Source organism: Quercus robur, chromosome 1 (genome assembly GCF_932294415.1).
Source record: "Quercus robur chromosome 1, dhQueRobu3.1, whole genome shotgun sequence".
In the NCBI taxonomy this organism is placed as follows: domain Eukaryota; kingdom Viridiplantae; phylum Streptophyta; class Magnoliopsida; order Fagales; family Fagaceae; genus Quercus; species Quercus robur.
This window is the reverse complement of record NC_065534.1, coordinates 12723823-12743110: the sequence shown is the minus strand read 5'-3', so window position 1 is coordinate 12743110 and position 19288 is coordinate 12723823. Positions and strand designations below refer to the sequence as shown.

Here is a 19288-nt window from a genome sequence, read left to right as displayed (position 1 = left end):
ATTAATTATTCTGTTAATCATCGTAGGTCTCAATAATTACGTAATTAACGAAATAATAGCATGACAAATTTTGAACAATTGCCTACTTGCCTAGTCTTAAAATGAGAAAATTGAAGCTTTATATTCCACTTTCCAAATTCCAAATTCCAACTTTGAGGAGAAATTTTTCATTGAGGTAACTTTATTTTTTCTCACAAATTTTTTTTTTAATAAAATGACATCATACAGCGTTGGAAAGTGACATCACGTATGAAAATTCTGCAAGTCTTTTATGCTACAATGTAGTAGTCAGCTTTTCCAATCATTTTTTTTAAAAATAATAATTATTTACGCAGGTTTCTTTAGAGTCATTTGTCATACCAGCGTGAAAGAATTTTTGTTTGTTTCGCCGCAATTGTAGAAATTTTTAATATTTGGATTTTGGTAGTTTTCTATTTTTGATTGACTTGACTCTATTTAATTTCTTTTTCTTTTTTTGCTAGGCACTTCTTAATTTTCTTTGTAAAATTCCACTCAGAAATCATTCATTCCTGCATTATTTTTTATAATCAATCATTCCCTACATTTTTTGAGAGGTGATGATGATGGCCATTAATCATTCTACATAGACAATAGTCAGCCACCGTGGTGAGACTTGAGAGCTTCCTGCCAAATTAAACAAAATGTTTTATTTAGGCCCATCTTTTTGTCTTGTAGATAGACCGTCCCATTGAATTCTTTGTATTTCTAGTTGACCCATGGAACTATCTGCAAGTCTTTTTCTTGCATTGTTTTGTAGTAGCATATGCTTTAAACTTAATTATTATTGCTAGAGTATATACGAAGTTATGCTTAAAATCTTATAATTTTTTTTAAAAAAAAAATGTGTTTAGAGCTTTGTACTTTAATGATATTGCTTAGTTCTCTTTACGTGAAATACATTGATTCAAATCCTCCATTCCTACTTATTTTTTAATTATTTTTTAAATAAAAATATATTAGGACGTATTTGGTGTGCATTTCCAAAACTTATCCCTAGAATTTGTTTTCCCTTTCCAAAAAAATGTTGAATCCTGTTTGACATTGTTTTCTCATTCTTTTATTTATTTATTTTGGTTCTCCCCTTTCCTTTCCTTTTGTTTATTTTTATTTTTCCTTTAACTCATTTTCCCATTCCAGCCCAACATTACCATGGTCCCTAATCCTAACAAACCTAGCCCTAAACTTAAATCCATCACCACAAAACCTAACACCCTAAAAAGCCTAAACAGTCGTCGCAGCACAAATACACACACACCCTAACAAGACCAACTTGTCCTTGCCGCACACATGTGCATGCGCACGCGCACACACAAAGTCATGGTGGTTCTTGGTTAACAGAGAGAGGAATGAAGACCAACCAGTCACGGTGATTCGCAATTAAGAGAAAGAGTCATGATGTTCTGGTGGTTGAAATCCAATGATGCTCTGGCGGTCAAACTGCCAAATCCCACCCTACACTGCTATTTGCGGTGAATCCCATCCATTCATAGGCATCATGTATAGTGGCCAAAGCTTCACCAACCAAACAATATTGGATGAGCTACACACCCACACCAACGAGGGAGATAGAGGAGTGAGAGAGTCACAATAGTTCTCGGTTGAGAGAGAAAAAGATAGAGAGAGAGACAAATAGAGAGAAAAAGGACTGTGAATAAAGAAAAAAAATTATTTTAATGAACGATAACTTTAGAAACTAAATCTCAAACTAGAAAATGTGTTTTGAAAAAATTGTTCTCTACAGTAATTTTGTAGAACAAATTTTTGGAAAATAAGTTTTAGAAAACATGTACCAAACAAAGTTTTTTTCGCCGGGCCCATACTTTCCTACAATTTATAAACAAAAAACCGTGTTTTAACACTAATACCAAACAAACGCTTATTTTGACAAAAAATTGTTAACAAGCACAATGATATTTTTCATAGATAAGATAGGGATAGCAAACACGCGCAATAGTTTGTTCAACTTGTGGTTTGTGCTTAGGTGTTAACAGACTTTAGTTAAAACGAGTTAGGTGAGTACCAATTACAATAGTTGTGCGTGCAATCATATATTGCATTTGATCATGTAATGTTGAAGTCCTAACCATAGTTTTCTTAACCTATTAATAATATATACATCATTAAGATTTAAAAATAAATAAATAAATAAATAATTTCATGATTACAATAATGGAGAAAGAAAAATTTGAACCTTATTTCTCCTTGTAAAGGAGAGAAGGCAATGCCACTAAACTTAAAGCTTTTGACATTCATTGAGAACTTTAATGTTTAAACCATGATGATTTCGCCTAGATAAATGTCATGCTTTCTTTTTGAGATAGTCCATTTATATATATATATATATATATATTTAAAGCCAAAACTCAAAAAAAAAAAATCAAATTAGATTTTTAATTGAATTTTCAATTTTGCATCACGTGTCTCATTTAATTTTTTTTATTTTTATGCGAAATGAATTATTAGATGCAAAAATTGAAGAGTCTAAATCCAGTTATATTTTAAATTGAATTTCAATTAGAGTTCTAATTTGCACCACGTGTTCCGTTTAATTTTTTTAATTTTTGTGACAATTTAATTATTGGGTGCAAAACCAAAAAAATCCAAATCCAATTATATATATATATATATATATATATACCATTACATATTTTAGAAATCTATGGTTTAGAAAAAGTGTAATTGTGAACTCACATGTGTGTGTATAATTATGATTGTTTTTAAATGTACCCATGCATATCCGTGCATATTCACATGATTATATATATACTAGTAATATATAAAAATAAGTTCTTATTCCTTCAATTTCATATATTATCCTTAATTCTTTTTAAATATCTTTATTAAATCAAATAATCAATAAGTTTTTTCACCTTTTCAGTAATAGTAGCCATGCTGTTTCAAATTTCCAAATCAAATTAGGACTTTAGGAGCAAAATACACTAACCGTTAATATTGAAAGTTGTCCTCAAATCATGGAAAGATGGAAACCGACGTTTACTAAAACAGTGGCCAAAGTGTTTCCAGACTACCTGGTGGAAACTCCAAAGATTCAGAGAGGTCAATTGTAAAATCATTTAATTTGAAATATATTTTCCTTACCCTCCCACCTAAAGTCCTCTTAGAATTTGATCAAAAACACAAACCCGTCAATGTTGCTGTTGGTGATTCCAGCTAGTGTCATACTAATTAGACCCAGTCATGAATACCCAGATATTATTACATTTCCAATGGTCAATTTTACTGCACTCAAAGGAATAGATAGCCAAATCAAGAAAGAGGTCAGGAATTAGAAATACTATGACTGAGTAATGGGTAGGGGGGTCTTTCACTATATATTTTTTAATATAATGACCAAAACTTTGAAATATGAATGAGGTTTATTCTATCGCCGGTCTTGTATGACTTTTAGGGAATAAAGTAAATAGCACGTACTATTTGTTTGTACTAGGTGGAAAACTTGGGAATCATTTACATCCTTAGAATTTTCTTGCTATGTCACAAAATCAATTATTATTGCTTTTACCATTTTAATTCAGATTTCAAATTCAAAGGTTCACGGCAAATCCAACTTATGAGATGTTGACATAAACACTATATTTATAAATCTACGGACTAGGACAATGAGCAGCATATTGATATTGGTATTAAGTATTAATTAACATTGTCAAAAACTTGTGCTAGAGGTTTATGACAATCTCCACCTTAATTCTATATCTTTGTTTGGTTTATCGAATTTAGTACTCTGTACATCTTGGCTTACCAATTGACCCTGACCTGAGTGACTGAGTCTCTCTCTCTCTCTCTCTCTCTCTCTCTCTAATGGCAGTTTTAAGCAGTTGGGTCCGTTGGGATTCTAATGGGAGAGTACCAAACAAGGGTGTGTAATTTCAAACAGGAGGCTTTGAAAGTGGAATGTTTCATGTATTAGACTTTAGTATTTTACCATTTCCTCTTTGAAATTTGATCAAATGGTATCTCTATTTCTCTAGAACAATGTCAATTCTTCTAAATCTTTAATCATTATGCGTAAATACAAATAGTATGTAACTAACAAGTTGGGAAAAAAAAATTGTTTTCTCTAAATAAATAAATATATTAGGAGTTGGGAAAATTGACTTGACTTGGCTACTCATCAGCTTTAATCTTTACTAGTGTCCGTGTGCAGAGGATTGAGATAAAGAGATTAATTGAAAAAGGAAATGTTGCATATATTAATATTCTTTGTTATTTTTGTTTTCATTTTAATTTTGGCCTATATGGATAATTAAAGAAGGGACAAATTTATGTGAGACATTGCCCTATTATAAATTACTTGATCAACGGTCTAGTGGGGTTATATCATTTTACTATAAGATGAATAGATGATGTCCCGTCATAATTTTTGTCTATCGTAAAAGTTAAAAGCTTCTCTTTTTTCCTTTTCTTTTGGTTTGTACTCTGTTTAGGTATCTTAGTTTTTTTTTTTTTTTTTTACTTTTCTTTTTGATTCCCTTTCAGATATCAACTTGACCTTTTTCTATATTTTGTGTTAAAATTAGTGACACTTAGTGCTTAAAGTCTTAATTTTAACACTTTAGACAAGTTTGATGTACAATAATAGTGATACATGGGAAATAAAAACTAGTATATGTTTAGTGACATCATATGAATAGAACCAATTTGGTACAATATTATGATAAAATGGTAAAACAGAGTTCATATTTTAAATCAAAATTCCTAACATAACCTTATTTATAAAGTTATATATATACTTTTTATGGGTCTAACTTAGCATCCTATTTTGTATAATTTGAATAATTTGATAATTAATACTATTGGCATTTGTTCAATATTGAAATCTCCCTTTTGAAAAAGAAAATTCGATATTATCCTCTATGAACAATAAAGTCTAAATTCACCTCCTTAAATATCATGATCTCATATAAGGTAAATTTATAACTCTTTTAAGAAAATAAATTATTTTTTCTAAATTAATCTTGTCGCCTAGGCGCATGCAAATGAAAAAAAAAAAAAAAAAAAAAGTATCTTGTATTATAGATGTATATAGTTTCTTATAATTTGTGAACTATACATGTTGGTGAGAGTGAGACTCATATATTGTGAGTGTCGATTGCATAACCTGCTACATAATATATAGTCTTCATGCAATGATGCAAAGAAAGGACGGAAACTAGCTAGATAATACGGAGGATAGAGAAAATAAAAATAAATAAATCTTAAGAGAAAGGGACAGAGTCCATTTCTATGGTACAAATATTCGGTATTAAGATACTACCACTTGGTGGTGTCATCAACACTTCATAATTCAAAGGGAATTTTGAGACCTAGCCGTGATCAACGGAAATCAAGAATTATTAAAAAAAATGGGCAATAAAAAGACTTTTGTTGTTGGATATAAAAATAATATATATATATATATATTATACCTCCATATTATCAAAAGAATGAACTTATAGCACTATTAAAGTAATCATTTAGCTTTTGATAGGTAAAGTAAGCATGTAACTTATTATGAATTAAAAATTATGACATCGTGTTAGTTAATCCGGTTGAAAAATTTAGGAGAAGAAAAATGAGATGGAATCATGGAATTGAAAATTGTAGGAGACGGAAAATGAGATGGGCTCAACCAAGCCTGTCCAAACTCACGCCAGCCCAGTTTTGGTATAAATTCCTTGGTGAAAATGCACAGTAGGCCCAATTTAGGGTCTATGGCTTTGGGCCGAGTTTGACGCACCAAAAATCTGAGAACAGCTAACTTGCATGAGTGAAAATATAGATTTTAGTCTTTTTTTTTTTTTTTTTTTTTTTTTTTGGGGGGTGTGGTGTGGGGCGGGCGGTTATATTAGCGGTGTAGCTCAATTGAGATTTCTAAGTATTTCCAAAGGAGGTGTTTAGGTTTCAAATCTCTTCACCCCTAACTATCAAATTATAAAAAAAATAATATTAATAAATAAAAACTTAATTAGATGAAACTTATATACATTTTTTTTATAGATAGGCAATTATAAACCTATATCCTAAAAGGTGTTCATTTTTATATTTAAAATTATGCCAATTGAAGTGTTCGTTTTATTTATATCTATTCAATTGTTAATTTATAATAACTGTATTGAGTGTCCTAACATAATAGTCAAACTTAATGACCAAACTTTAACTATCGAATCTAATGTTATTAGAACTGACTCATCCATGGCATCTTGAGGCCGTTATCCTAACATACATCCCTTCAGCCAACTTGAGTGGACAACTAATTGACAGATCCACCAAAAACCTATCCATATACTCTTTAAATATCCCTTCACTTAGCAAAATAAGGTAGGCTTAATAAGCTATATAATCTGTAACTTTTCCATTTTTACTTATTTCTAGTAGTTTTTTCACTTAACTATCAAAGCCTTCTTAGCCACCCTCCTTCGAGTGGTATTAATTGGTTTGAGGTCTTTTTCTTCAGCAGGTGATTGAACTCAATCAAGAGGTCCTTGGTGGAGTTCCATTATGTCCTCTAAATTTTACCCACACACAATTGTCATTGAATTACATATTCATAAGTTAAAAATTCACATTGTAATTGAAATGGGTTGTCCTTTCTTGGCATTGGTGTTCCCTTATTGAAGTTCTATCAATAAGGAGTATCTCTCTCTACACACCATTTTGCAATCTTGAGAAGTATATAAGATCACCACCAACGGTCCACAGCCAAGGACAATTGCATTTGCAGGAATGAATATGATTGATGGTACAGTTCCAGGATAACCCCTGAAAAAAAGGGACCATACAAGTCCTTTCACAGTGAACATGGCCCTCCTAATTTCCCAAACCTTTGGTTTTATGTGAGTCACGTGTCCTATATCTACCATTATTTATAGTACAATAATTGGTTAATTGAATTCAAAAAAAAAAAAAAAAAATTGGTTAATTTGGACCACCTGGGTCTTCAAGAAACATTATAAACAGAATTAGAAACTAGAAAAACACACTTCCATGTGAATATTGTTCCAACTGCCACTGTTTAGGCTTCTTTGCTTTTTCCAACGTTTCAGTTATGATGAAGCCAACACAGAGTTTCAGACCAACTATGTTATCTGGGTACTTTCCTCGACACAACCCATATTTTTTGTCCAACAAATACAATAGTCTTTTCCATGGCTTAATTCTCGCTTCCAAGCCTAATGTAAGGACACTTCCATTGACTATTATACGTGCCACTGACAATTCCAATCAGGTTCATCTTTTCAATTCCCCACTTTATTACAATTTCTTGATTGCTTATTTATTTTGATAATATAGTCAAGGTTGATGTTGAGGTTCCCAAATTCTAATTTTTTTGTATGAAAATAATGCGTTCCAGGTATTTTTGATTTATGTTTTTCACTAGTGCTCTCACTTAGAAAATAAGTACCCAAAAAAATACACTTTTTTCTTTCTTTCACATTTTAAGTATACAACCCCATTTAATAGTGTGAAACTTTGAAAAAAAAAACAATTTGGCTCAACTAGTATATTAATGACTTTGATTGATGAGTTGTTATGTAGTTGGTGTGAGAATTTTTGTGCTATGAATCACATGTTGTCTCAACAGCTATGCATTAGAAAATGTAACAACATTGTGGATATTAGGAGAGCTTATAACGAGATGCCGTGTTGGAGACTAAATTTACTCTATTCTTACCATTTTGGCATTGAGAGAGTTGTTGTGGGGCATTATTGCTTGGCCAATCTATGTGCATACTTTCGTTTTACAAGTCATATTTTAAATGATTATCTATGGGGAAATAGTGTATACAACAGTAGGTTATATCACATCATAATCCTATAGGCATCTTTATTGGTGTATGTTCAAATTGAGAAACCAGATACTGTAAAATAAGTTGAATAAGGAAAAGTACTTGGATGGCAAAATGAAAGTGATTTGTCATGAAAAATGAAATGTATGTTCCATGATTATGTTTGAAGTGTCGTTGCCTTGAAGCGATGCTCACATTTGTACATAAATTTCTTCACTTTTATGCTTTAAAATCCCTTTGTTATTCAGTAATTGAAATGAATGCTTCTTTAGGAATAATAATTTTGGAGTGATTGGCATGACATGCCCACCTATGTCTGCTTGAAGTGAGAAGTATTACGTGCTTTACAGGGAAACTCTGATGCAAGTAATCACAAGAAGGTTACGATATCAGCAAATGTGTCAAACTTGACTAAAGCATTATTAAATTTCACTATGACTAACTTCCTTCCTATAGGTAATGTTGATCATTTTTGAAGGACTAATTTATTTATTTCTACATTATATACATTGTCAGTGGAAGGTGTTTTAATGTGGTTTCTTTACATAAGGGTGGGTTGAATTTACATGACCCTTATTTCAGTTCATTTTTTAGTTTTGATCTGTCAAAATCATACATTTCTTGATTGTTGGTAATGTTCCTGATAATATTGACAAAAGCCTACAATTATTCTCAAGAAAGCTTCATGATTGGCATGAGTATCTTGCTCACCAGCTTAGACTCCATCACATAGGTGCTAATCTTGATTGACATGAGTATCTCATGGTCATGCATGAGGCCCAGGTTATGGTAACCTTTGAGGCATCAATTTGGTGTTCTGTTTGAGCTTGGCCTTGAGTAGTGTGCTTCCCTTGCATTTGAAATCTGTGTGGCTTGTCTTGTTTAATTATTGGATTAACTTAGTTGAACTCATATTTTGTTCCGCAAGTTCTTCAATGTAGTCAGATTTTCACCACCAATACCTGGACAAGACCATCATCATCATTATTACTTTGTCAATCTCCTGATTGATTTATTGTTAGTAATATGTTCCTTTAAAGCTTTACCATTTTTCCTTTTGGAACTAAAATATTTGTAATTATTGAGGTTAGAGGGATACCCTAGTGGTTTTAGCACCTCTTGTGGTTCCTGGGCACTAGGGTTCAAACCCCACCAGCCCCCCTCGCCCTATTTGCCAATCCAAAAAAGAAAAAATATTAATTGCTTCTGTAAATTTACCTTTCGACAGTGCAAGATCCTGCTTTCTGTTTTCACTGTTCTTTACACAGTCAGTTCACTAATCTTGTAACTTAAATTTGTAGCTCTAATCAGTGGAGTAGTTTTGGGATTTGCAAATCCGACTCTTGGCTGTCTTGCACACAAATATTCACTGTCAAAATTTAGTACTTCTGGAATTTTCTTTATCTCAGGTGGAGTTCTTGTATTCATTATGGATTGTATGTTTAGATGTCTTTTTGTTAGCCTTTCCTGAACTCCTCTTGAATCTTTTAGGGCTGAAGTTAAAGGGTGGGGAATTTCGAGCAGTTTCAGAAGCATGGCCTGCTGGAATATTTGGGCTAGTATGACCTCAAAATTTTCATTTTTCTTCTGTTTGTTAAAGTTTTGGTGATAATGCTAGTCGTGACTTGCCGTTGTTTATATCTTTCTCTTAGGAAGTTATTGATCAACCAGGAGAATTTTATGCTAATTATCCTTTCAAAATTTAGTCACTTCGTTATGAAACAAACCATATATTTTGTTCACAACTAGAGGAAAGCACTAGTCATATATGTGCTATACCCCTAAAATGACTAGTTAAGTTACAATTGGGGCTCCTAATAATCACTTATATATCTCATTTCAACTTAGTAAACTCTTGATGTGGGACTCAGCACGCACCCTTAGCATAAGCCTACACAACACACAATCTACATAATTCAGGTTATCATAAAAAGGATTTTTTATGCCCCTTATAATGAGCTAACCTTATCAAATACATTTCTCTGATTTTTTATGCAGTATCTGCAGATGTGATGCATTTTAAATGCTTTAGGATATCTACTAAATTCTTCAAAGCAAGATGTTCTCAAGCCTTGTGGTTTAGCCTACACCTCCCATTCCTCCCATAAGGAGAATCAGGGTTCAAACCTCGAGCTCCCTTAGGAGATTTCTCAAATTAATAATAGCAAATATATATATATATACACACACACATTACCAATAGAAGGGAGGAAAAATCATCAAAGCAATGTAGGTTCTACTCAATTGATCATTCTAGCAACACCATCCTCCCCTCTCCATTAAAAGAAAGAGAAGAATCCTCTCATCATATTCATCTATCATATAATAGGCAGGCATGCTAATACCTTGGTGTGTATATTTGTAATAGAGAATAATCTTTTGAATTTGTAGAGGTGCTATTTAAATAAAGCCTCAACATGCTTTGCTAATAGTGGCCATAATGCTTCTTCAGTTCTTCTCAAGTATATTGATATATGCAAAGATGTATATTGATATTTCCAATAGTGTGTACGCCTCTAAGTGTTTTACTTGATTGTTGCAGGCTTCTATTCTGTTGCTTAGTCCCTTCTTCTCCAGTCTGATTTCGCAAGTTAATCTGGCACCTCGGGAGTTTGTAACAGGCATGCTAGCTGAACACAAAAGCTGCAGTTTGTTCTGTAATCCAGTTAAATGAATGACGAATATTTTTTGTTCATTCAATATCATGAAATAGCCTTTTTTGGGCAAAGCCACTGATTTTGACAATTCTTGGTACAGGATTGGCTATTTTTAGTTGTATGCCAACAACATTATCAAGTGGAGTAGCACTGACACAAGTATTCTACTATTTATCTCTGTACTATAACGCTTTCTGCAAACATTCTGCTATATATTAATGAGGGTAAGCATGGCATAAATGCAGCTTGTCGATGGGAACTCTGCTCTTGCTCTTGCTCTGACTGTGATGTCTAATTTATTAGGCATTTTGACAGTAAGTTTGAACTTTACCTCCTACTACTCCTTTATGGCCCACTTGGTACCCTTACTAAATTATGCTCTCTGGAGCACATCAAACTTTTTTGTCTAGTTCATTTTATAATTCAAGAAAGCATTATAGGAAGAGGAATGAACTATATGTTTTATCATACATTGACTTCAAGGCTGTTTTAGCTTCTGTGAACCTCTAATATGGTTTATTGTATTGTTATAAATGGATAAATTGCAGTTTGGTAAGGAAGGACTTGGCTAAGTTTTCACCATTGTTATACACAAATAATTAACATGCTGATTACTGAATAGAAAGTAACACTTTATCGTTTATATACAAATGTCTCAAATGATATTCCATTCACAAATCTTTTTATTGTTTCCTTCTGTGGAAAGGGTCAAATTGCAGATGTCAAATGCAATGTATTTGTTGGAAGTTGGTTTCTAGGCCAAAACAGAAATGTGGTTGCGTTTAATCCTTGGCTAGTTTTCCAGTGTTTTCATTCACACATTAGGTTAGGATTTCACTTGCTCCTTTCTTTTTGTATGCTAAAACTTTTCCTTAAGTTGGTGATATACATTACAAGAGAGGATTTTTATCTTGTGTGTCCTAGAATACTATGTTTACAAAATGTTGATCTAGTTGATAATAGTCAGAACTTGTCCCTGGTTCCAATTTTATAGGATTTCATTTTTATTTCTTCGGAACATAAGGTTTCATAAAAAAGTTGCTCTGTTTGTTGTTTGTTTGATTAATATATACTTATACCTCTTTTTGCTGTTACAGATTGTTTTTACTGCTCATGGCATTGATATATGTTATGCTGAGGAGAAAGTGTTTTGGACTATACTTTCTCTTCTTTTTCAGTTTTTTGCTTTATTCTATTTTATTTTGCTTTTTTTTTAAGCTTAATTTGTATAAGGGTAGGCTAGGAGTCATTTGTGAGCTTCTTAAGCTTTGAAGTTGGAGATGGTTGAAGGGTGAGGTTTTGGGATGACAAATGGTGTGGGCATCAAAGCAGTGGATAAGGATCTGTAGGTTTATTCCTACTTGGAGGCTTAGGTTGGAGGAGAAATGAGATCTTGGAATATTAGATTTGTGTGACATTTGAATGATTAGGAATTGGAATTAGTATATTCAATCTGTTCTATACTTTGTTTTCCAATATACTGAGTGGTAATTGCTTTGTTGAGATAGTGGAAGTTTTTAGATTGACTTTTTGTGAGTTTAGTTAATTATAGTCACTTCATGTGAAATACAAATGGAAAAAATAATCACACAAGAGACACAGGATTTACATGGTTCGACCTTAGGCCTATGACAACGGGTGGCGCCACTGATAAAATTTCACTAGGAAAATTAGGAGATTACAATGGTGGTACAAAGACACTCCCACAAAACCCAAGCCCCAAATACACCCAAAGAGCTCTCTAACAAAAGCAACTGGCAAGAACAATCTTCGTAGCTGCCATGGCCAGCACCCTTTCTTGTTCAAATTAACAAGAGGTTGGATGTATATATATAAGAATAAGGTCAGCTCAGTGTACATAATGTCAGTTTCACGGTATTCCTAATACCACTTGAATTGGACTAAAGAGCTCACCGGCTCTCTATAGGCTGTGCTATAGGGCAAAACTAAGGTGCATCTGTGCACCTAAAACAAGCCACATTGATAGGCTTTAATTGTATGAAAGGGAGATTAAATAATAATGGGAAATTGGATGTTCAATCCTATTATGAGGTATTGTAAGGGCCAACCTATGCAATCATTCCTTGGAAGAGTATTTGGTTTAACGAAGTTCCTAACAGGTGGCATTCTTTGTATGGAAAACAAGGTGGGGGGAAATTTTTTCCTTTTGACAATCTAATTAGAAGAGGCATATTCTTGGTGGACAGGTGTTGTTCACACAAATGTACCGTTGAACTGTGGATCATTTGCTAATACATTGTCTAGTTGTTTGAGAGTTATGTTCTTTTGTATATTCATTTTTCAGGGTGTGTTGGGTGACGCTGAAGGGAGTAACATATATGTTTTTTGGTTAAATCATTGGTTTAGAAAATATGGGAGTTCCTTGGTTTGGAAGATGGTTCCATTGGGTCTAATGTAGGTAATTTGGAGGGAGAGGAGCAATCATACATTCAAAAATGTGCAGATCTCTATTATTGATTTGAAATCCTCATTCTTGAGATATTTTAGTGATCTTGCACTCTAGGGTAGTTATATGAATTCAAATTGGGATCATAGATTCTTTGTCTTTTCTGTTAGGATTTTTAGTGTTGGCTAATTCCATGACAAATTTATTTTACTGTTGAGTTCAAACACTCCGTGAACGTACGCTTGTGTTTGTGTGGGTGTGTTGGTTACTGCTTTGAATATGTTTATCCTTGCAAACCTTTGCTTGAATATTGAATAATTAACTGCTCAGCTAATAATTGAATTAATCCATTAGAATTGGTAGTTAAGTCATGTAGGGGTCCAAACAGCATTTCTTAGTTTTGCATGTATAAATCTTGTTTCCTGCGATTCTTTTGGAGATTTGTATAAATCCTTTTTTCTCCTGAATGGTTTGTGTATACATACTGTTACACAAAGTTTCTTCCTTCTCACTAACAATTATTTTATATCAGGAAAAAAAAAAAACTTGTTTTGTACCATTGGACCTTTTCCAACCCTCTGGAATTTCAATATTAAGAGAAGCTTTGTCATCTTTCTGTGCTTTTATTCAAGCACCATTAAAGTCCATGTTCAGTCACACTATTTATCCTTCTAAAAAATATATTAAGCTTCTAAGAATTCATTGCTAATGTAACGGAACGCTTGCCACAATATAATAGAAGTTTACTAAAACGGTTATCTGTTCCATGTTTTTTTCCCTAATTTAATGTTGTGATGATGTTATTCCTCTAAGCATCATTTTGTTTCCCATATCTAAATCAAATTTTGTTATGTTAATTTATACAAATGCTTCAGCAGCTGATACTTTTCTCCTGAACTTTGCTATTATACATTCATTGCTTTCACTGCAAGAAATTTGTAGTTGTTCTTAGATGACTGCATGTGCAGTCTGCTTTCATATGAAGACATCTAGAGGAATTGTTTAATCAGATAAACATGAGTGTCTTTAATCTTTTTCTATTCATAACATTGTTGAGTATCATTTTCATGGAATACCTTTTTTTTTTAATGCCATTTCCTAGGAATACTATGCTAATGGTTTGTCTGTCAATACAGGTGCCATTTTGGATCTCAAAGTTTTTTACTGATGATTTTGGTGTAGCCATTCCAACAAGGGAGCTATTTTGGAGTCTTATTTTGACGCTGCTCATCCCTTTAATCTTGGGAAAGGTTCCTTCCAGTGCCTTTAGTTCTAGCTATTGTACTGAAGTTAGCCTAATTTTGGGGAAGTATCTCAATACCTCCTAGTTTGAATTTTTCAGTGAGGCAGAAATAATAAAGTTTGGATGTAGCAGCAAAACTAGTAACTACCCATTTCCTAATTGATAAAAGCCCAAGCTAACAATCATTCAAAACCTCCCCTTAAGTTTTTGACCTAATGTGGTACATTGTGGAGTTCATTTAGCTGAACTGGAAGTTTGAATGTCAATAACTATATTCAGATCTAATGTTGTATCTCATTTGGTCAAGAGAATGGGATTAGCAGATTGTCACACTATCTTTCTATAAGTATGACCAGTTCTTCTATTAAATACAAACTAATGGTACAAGAACATTGAAACAACAGTTTCCAATATATTTTTGTTTCTGATGTACTTGTCTCTAATTCTGTTTTCTGGTTCCACTGTGATGAGCATTCTAGATTGTTGCTAAAGCTTGATTGTCATTAAGAATCACATTTAGGGCAACCCATATTGGAATGTTTGGGATTCATTGAGTTGGTCAAACATTTTGGTCCCTATTCTACTTGATCCTGAGTAACATATTTTAGATAAGCTAACTGTCCACTTAAATGTTAGCTTACAGAAAGGCTAATTATTTTCGGATTTTTTCACTTGTTGATCAGATTTAGAAGCACCATTTAACGAGGTAGACTCGCATGTTAGCTTTACCCATGGTTTAGTAAAGACCTTACTAGTGGTGAGACAAGGTGATTTTGCGTGTTGATGGTTCTCATAGTTGTGCAAGGAAGATTCTCATGTTTGCTCCACCCTTGATTGAGTAAAGGGACTCTATAGATAAGCTTTAGACTTAATGGTAATGTGTGGCTCTTGAATATTTAAGAAAATGCTTCCATTCAAAGAGAGATATAGCTTGGTAGAATGACTACATGTGAAAGGGAGATTTATTGGAATATTAGCATGTGAGTGGTGTGGTTAGTTAAGTAGTAAAGTCACACATTGGATAGTATTATAAGAATGAGTGGTTAATATAATAAAATTGTGCCCTAATCCAAAGGTTTAACCTTTTGGGCTAAGTGGTTTCCCAACATGTTGTGTGAAACCCTCACAAATAGACTTCTCAAATTTTCAATATTTAACTCTCACATACGCAAGATCCCAACACCTATGTTGCTGCAAATATTCATTATTTGAAAGCCACCCAAATTACTACTTATAGATACCTGCCCATAATTTAAAACCATGATCTGTTTCATCAGCTCAAGTCTCTTGGTAAGGAATAAAATAATAGAATGCCCCATATCTGAAGCATCAATAGTCCAAATACTTTCTTCTGTAATTTGATTCTCTATCAGGACTGATATACAATCAGCAAAAAATATTGAATTGTTTATCATCTATATCAAAAATCAAAAACAATTTATGCCCTACTTGTGTGTACTATGTCTTTCTCTTTACAATATACTATTCTTCTCTCCAGAATTTCTCACTTTTCTATTCATGGATTATGTTATTGTTAAAAATGTTATAGGAAATATCAGGTGGATGTTTCGACTTCACCATTTTTATCATGTACCTTGTCTTTCCACATTTTTCTGGATTTTTATGTACTTTTTCATTGACAGGTAGTACGGAATATGTTGAAAGGTAATAGTTCTAGTTTTTTTCCCCCTCTTTTTGACATTTGTTATCTCTTCTGTGTACAGAAAGATTCCAAATTGTCTCCTTACATCTAAAAATTATGTATATGATGCTTTTAAACTAAGAGGATCATCTATTATCCTACTTGGCATAATGGAGTAATGATCTGCTATGTTTAATTTGAACTTGAGTATCACCTTCTACGGTAATCCATTTTAATGCCTTTTCATACTGTGGATGTTTAAAATATGATTCATGTCAAATGAGAATCCCTCGTTGGATGCATTCAAGATATGACATGATATGACTTTGATTTGCAGATATATGTTGATATAAATATTATATGATTCTCATTATTATTAATTTTATTATCTTTTCTTAAATGTCTTTTATTATTATACGCTTTTCCCACATAGGTATCTTATTATGATTAGTTTATAGGTCTGGCAACATTCATTGATCAGAATCAGAGGATTTTCTCAATGCTCAGTACAATCCTTCTTAGTCTTGTAAGTATTTGATCTTCTTCTCAACATGGAATGCTGGGGCTTTTCTAAGTTTTATAACCAAAAATAAATTATTGATTATACTTTTATTATTTATTTTTTAAAAAGTTATCTTTTTTTATTTCATCCCTCATTTTGAAATGTTAATTTAAATTGATAGCTTCTTAAATGATAGAAGCTTTTAGTATATTCTAGAAAAAATATAATCCCAATTGGTCAGAAGTTTAAATGCGGGTGGAAACAGTAATTAAAAATTGTGGAAGAAGTTGAGAAAATGAAGGGGAATGGCTTCAAGGCATATCAATTTAAATGCTTACTGCAAGGTAATATCAGTTTGTACCAATTCTTGAAGTTAGTGTCTTTATTCTATTGAATTGGGGTGCACTGAGGTATGACTTGGGAGGAAATCTACATCCATGACACAATGAAGCATAGTCTTAAGGTTATGTTTCTTTTGTTATGCACTAACAATAGTGTATACCTCTTAAGGAAACAGGTCTGCTCAAAATAGCAATTTTCCTGATCTTCAGGTGAATGATTTACCACTAATGTTTAGAAAGAAAAATATTACAGAAAGTTATGTGACGATTGGAAGAAGTTAATAAGAAGAAATTGGGTTTGAAGTCTTTAAGAGTTCAATGACTTTAAAATGTTAAATTTGGGGTTTCATTATGCCAAGAGCCTTGTATCTCAACACTTCCTGATATTTCAAACGGAAATGACTAGGGTTTGTTTGCGAAGACTTTATCCTACCACTGCACCTTGAATTGTTTAATTGCTCATCTGCTTCTATTTGGTATTTATTACTGGGATTTTTTCTTTTGGAAGCTATTCTGTATATATATGTTTTTTTTGGAATTTTTTTTTAATTAATAATTTTTTTTTCTTGTTCTAGACACCATGGATGCAAGTAAGTAAATCAAGACCCTTGCTTTTAATGGTTAAGCCGCAAGTATTTATTCTGGCCATTGGGATGGGAATGTGAGTTCTTCATAAATCAATTAGACATTCTTTTTGTGTTGCCTGTTTAGTTATATTTCTATCTTGCTTTCAAATTTTTTTTTTTTTTTTTTTGGGGGGGTTGGGGGGGGGGGAGGGGGGGGGGGGGGGTTGTTCTGGACAAAAAACTTACTATTTTAGTCTCATGATATATTTCCTCAATTATTTTTCGTTGATTTTTACTCCACACTTAAGCCTTAAAGATGTTTAATTTTGGCACCTTAAAAGAAGGGTACCACAGTAGCCTCCCCTTTTTTTTTGGCATTTTTTCATTATTACCTTTCTCTGTCACAGTTTTCTGTTTAGTTCTTTTTAGTTAACAAAATTACAGGGGGAAAAATTTACATTTGACAAAGATTATTAATTTCATTTGTTTGCAGACTTGTGCATCTTACCTTACTGGGTTTTAACACCGTTGCAATAAAGAGCATGTCATCTGGCTTTTGTGGTAGTAAATCGGTTTTTTCTAAGAAAGAGAATTTCCGTGCTCTCTTAATAGTGTGTAGCCAGGTTAGTACAGTAGACTAGTAGCCTTGAATGATGTCATGCATATAGCTACATGTATTTATCTATATCGTTAGATACTAACCAATTGGCTTCATCATGCAATCAATTTGCTGGAACTTTTGAAAACTAGAACTCAGTTATGCAATGCTGATTAATATGTCCTGTTTAATATTCCTATATATACATCTACCTCATAAAAGGCTTTGATCCCATCTATAATACCTTACATGTTTTTGCCTGAATGAATTGGCATCAAATCTCTTTACCCTTCATTTTGGACGCATAGAAAATGAAAATTTCCAAAACAAAAAGGAGAGAAAAATAAATAAATCTGTAATTTTAATGCCTACCATGGTGGATTGGTTGTTGCTTACTTTTTTGGATGGTTACTGTAAAATGCATTTCTTTCGGTCAAACTTCTGTTAACAATGTATTGTTTGTAATGGATTTTTTTTTTTTTTTTTATTAAAAAAAATCCTTAATTGGATATTAGTTGTTACGAGTGTACCTCATTTTGCAGAAAGCCCTACTTATCGTTGTAGCTGTAGTGGAGCAGCTAGGTGGTGCACTCGGTGAATCAGGGCTGCTAGTTCTTCCTTGTGTTGCGGCACATATTAACCAGGTTTTCCTCATCTGACCCTTTTTTCTTATCACAATTTTTTTTTTCCTTATTTGTTTCTGTTTCTTTTCCCTTGGTTTAAGAGCAAGTCTTTGCGGAACACTTTTGGCTTACACTAAATTATTGGTGCAGGTCATCATTGATTCATTACTAGTAAACTTTTGGCTTCAGAAGGATCGGTCATACAGCAAAAAGTTTGAAGCATGACCATTCTTGGTTGAGCAATTTCAGTATCTACTGTAAATTTGTTGTGCCTGTTAGCATTCCGCCTCATATTACTTATTTTGAAGAATGTAAAATTGCTGCACAAGTAATATACAACTTTGCTAGTTTCTCCCGGCAATATGGTCTTTGATTTGGTTAGCAATAAATATGTTAGGATTGCTTGAAGTATCTTATAAATCTTTAAGAAACTAATACATCCTTAATTTCTTCAGTGACTCCAAATCAGTCATCACAAAGTACTTATTTTTATTTTTGAGTTTTCTTCAAAGACAATGTGTAAAGGTTACTAACCATAGAAAAGCGGTCCATATAAAAGATTATACCCAATGCACGAGGCTCCCACTTTGCAGGGTTCAAGAGAGGTGATTGGTAGGTAGTCTTAACCACCCCACCCTCCCCCGACGCGTCTTTTTTTAAGAGGCATCAACTTGGACTTGAACCCTCGACTTGTTGCTTTTGGTGGATGACACTTGCTATCGCACCAAGACACGACCCCCTATGCTTGTTGGGTATGTTTAAAAATTTAAGCCCATGATATTTTGTTGTAAAGCCCAAGCCCATACTCTAGAATTTTCCTTGGCTGGTGTGGGAATTTTTGGTAGCAAACAAATTCCTCAATCTTCTCATATTTCCTTATAAAATAGTCAACCGCACCTTC

The 19288-nt window shown here is 33.0% G+C and overlaps 1 protein-coding gene across 3 annotated transcripts; it reads left to right on the top strand.

Annotated features, from left to right (window-relative positions):
- The first annotated feature begins 6916 nt into the window (after positions 1 to 6916).
- Positions 6917 to 18798, top strand: LOC126721654 (probable sodium/metabolite cotransporter BASS4, chloroplastic). Of its 3 annotated transcripts, XM_050424706.1 has the most exons (14): positions 6919 to 7246; positions 8159 to 8264; positions 9110 to 9217; positions 9300 to 9367; positions 10351 to 10429; positions 10566 to 10624; positions 10711 to 10779; positions 14009 to 14122; positions 15759 to 15780; positions 16216 to 16283; positions 17176 to 17261; positions 17660 to 17789; positions 18307 to 18408; positions 18538 to 18798. In XM_050424706.1, the coding sequence occupies exons 1-14, from the start codon at positions 7067 to 7069 to the stop codon at positions 18610 to 18612; spliced, it is 1266 nt and encodes a 421-aa protein (XP_050280663.1). In that variant the 5' UTR covers positions 6919 to 7066; the 3' UTR covers positions 18613 to 18798. The 3 variants fall into 3 exon arrangements, with proteins under 3 accessions (XP_050280672.1, XP_050280669.1, XP_050280663.1); XM_050424712.1 differs by lacking the exon at positions 9110 to 9217 and having other exon boundaries at positions 6918 to 7246; XM_050424715.1 differs by lacking the exons at positions 15759 to 15780; positions 17176 to 17261 and having other exon boundaries at positions 6917 to 7246.
- Positions 18799 to 19288: the final 490 nt, after the last annotated feature.